This window comes from Branchiostoma floridae, chromosome 12, assembly GCF_000003815.2.
Source record: "Branchiostoma floridae strain S238N-H82 chromosome 12, Bfl_VNyyK, whole genome shotgun sequence".
Classification (NCBI taxonomy): domain Eukaryota; kingdom Metazoa; phylum Chordata; class Leptocardii; order Amphioxiformes; family Branchiostomatidae; genus Branchiostoma; species Branchiostoma floridae.
Window position 1 is genome coordinate 22,394,203 of NC_049990.1, and position 999 is coordinate 22,395,201.

The 999-nt window shown below is 41.2% G+C and overlaps 1 protein-coding gene across 1 annotated transcript in view; it reads left to right on the forward strand.

Moving 5' to 3' along the window:
* Window positions 1–141: 141 nt before the first annotated feature.
* The window catches only part of LOC118427198 (acid-sensing ion channel 1B-like), a 71,360-nt gene continuing 70,502 nt past the window's right edge, over window positions 142–999 (forward strand). The window contains exon 1 of the mRNA XM_035836835.1: window positions 142–169. Within this exon, the coding sequence (XP_035692728.1) occupies window positions 142–169 (28 nt within the window). The remainder of the gene's footprint in view (window positions 170–999) is intronic.

The following is a 999-nucleotide window of genomic DNA, read 5'->3' on the forward strand; positions in this document are numbered from 1 at the left end:
AGAGGCTGAATTGCGAGGAACTTTCCACTAGACGGCGCTCTCTCTGCGACTAAAATTTACATATCGCTCCACGAATCTTTTTACACTCTGTGTGTTTTGTTATCTTCTCAGTCACACTTTTACGTTTTGTATGATATACCCATGCCCATGGCCCAGCGTGAAAACGAAGGTACACATCCTATTTAGGTCGCAGTGAGAGCACAGCGCGATCGCCGTCTAGTGGAAAGAGGGCATCATCTTTTTCAAAGTTCAGAAACATTTCATAACATTGCAGAATGACATGATAGTGCGTAATAATAATTCGGAATCGGAATCAAAGAACGATTCTTCGTATTCCACTCACATTGCGCGAAATCGATCGGACGACGAGTTTGCGAGCTCTAAGTAGTATTTTCAGCAGTACTACGATACGTCCGACTTTTCTCGATCAGCGCTTTTTAGGGATCGTCGGAGATTTTTAGGCCGGTCGGTCGAAGTTCGCTATGCACCGAAACCCGTTCTTAATATCAGCTACTAGTTCCCGGCGATCTTCGAGGTCGCCTGTACGTCAAGGTACCGGTCGAAGCTTGCAATTGTTCGATATTCAGGAGTCAATCTGAAGACTCAGTTCAAGTTAGATTCTCACTGTCAAAAATTGGACGATGATTGCTAAAACTGGAGCAACTGTCCAAAAATGACAAAGAATGTCAAATTTAAGCATTTTTTGTACCGAATGCCAAAACTGTTATTGGATCTATATAGGCATATGATCAAGGTACCTCTGTACCAAATTTCAGGTCATTCAGTTGTAATACCAAGGTACAGGGGGCCAAAATATACATACAAATTGCAAAAAAAACTCAATAAAATCATCTTAAAGGCAGATATAAAAAAATGAAGAAAAAAAACACCTGAGGGTATTGGCCCACTCCTACCCTGTGCCAAATTTAAGGTCATTCAGTCGAGGAACGACAGAGATGAAACCATTTAAAGATTTGACAGGAGAAAAAACATTACGAA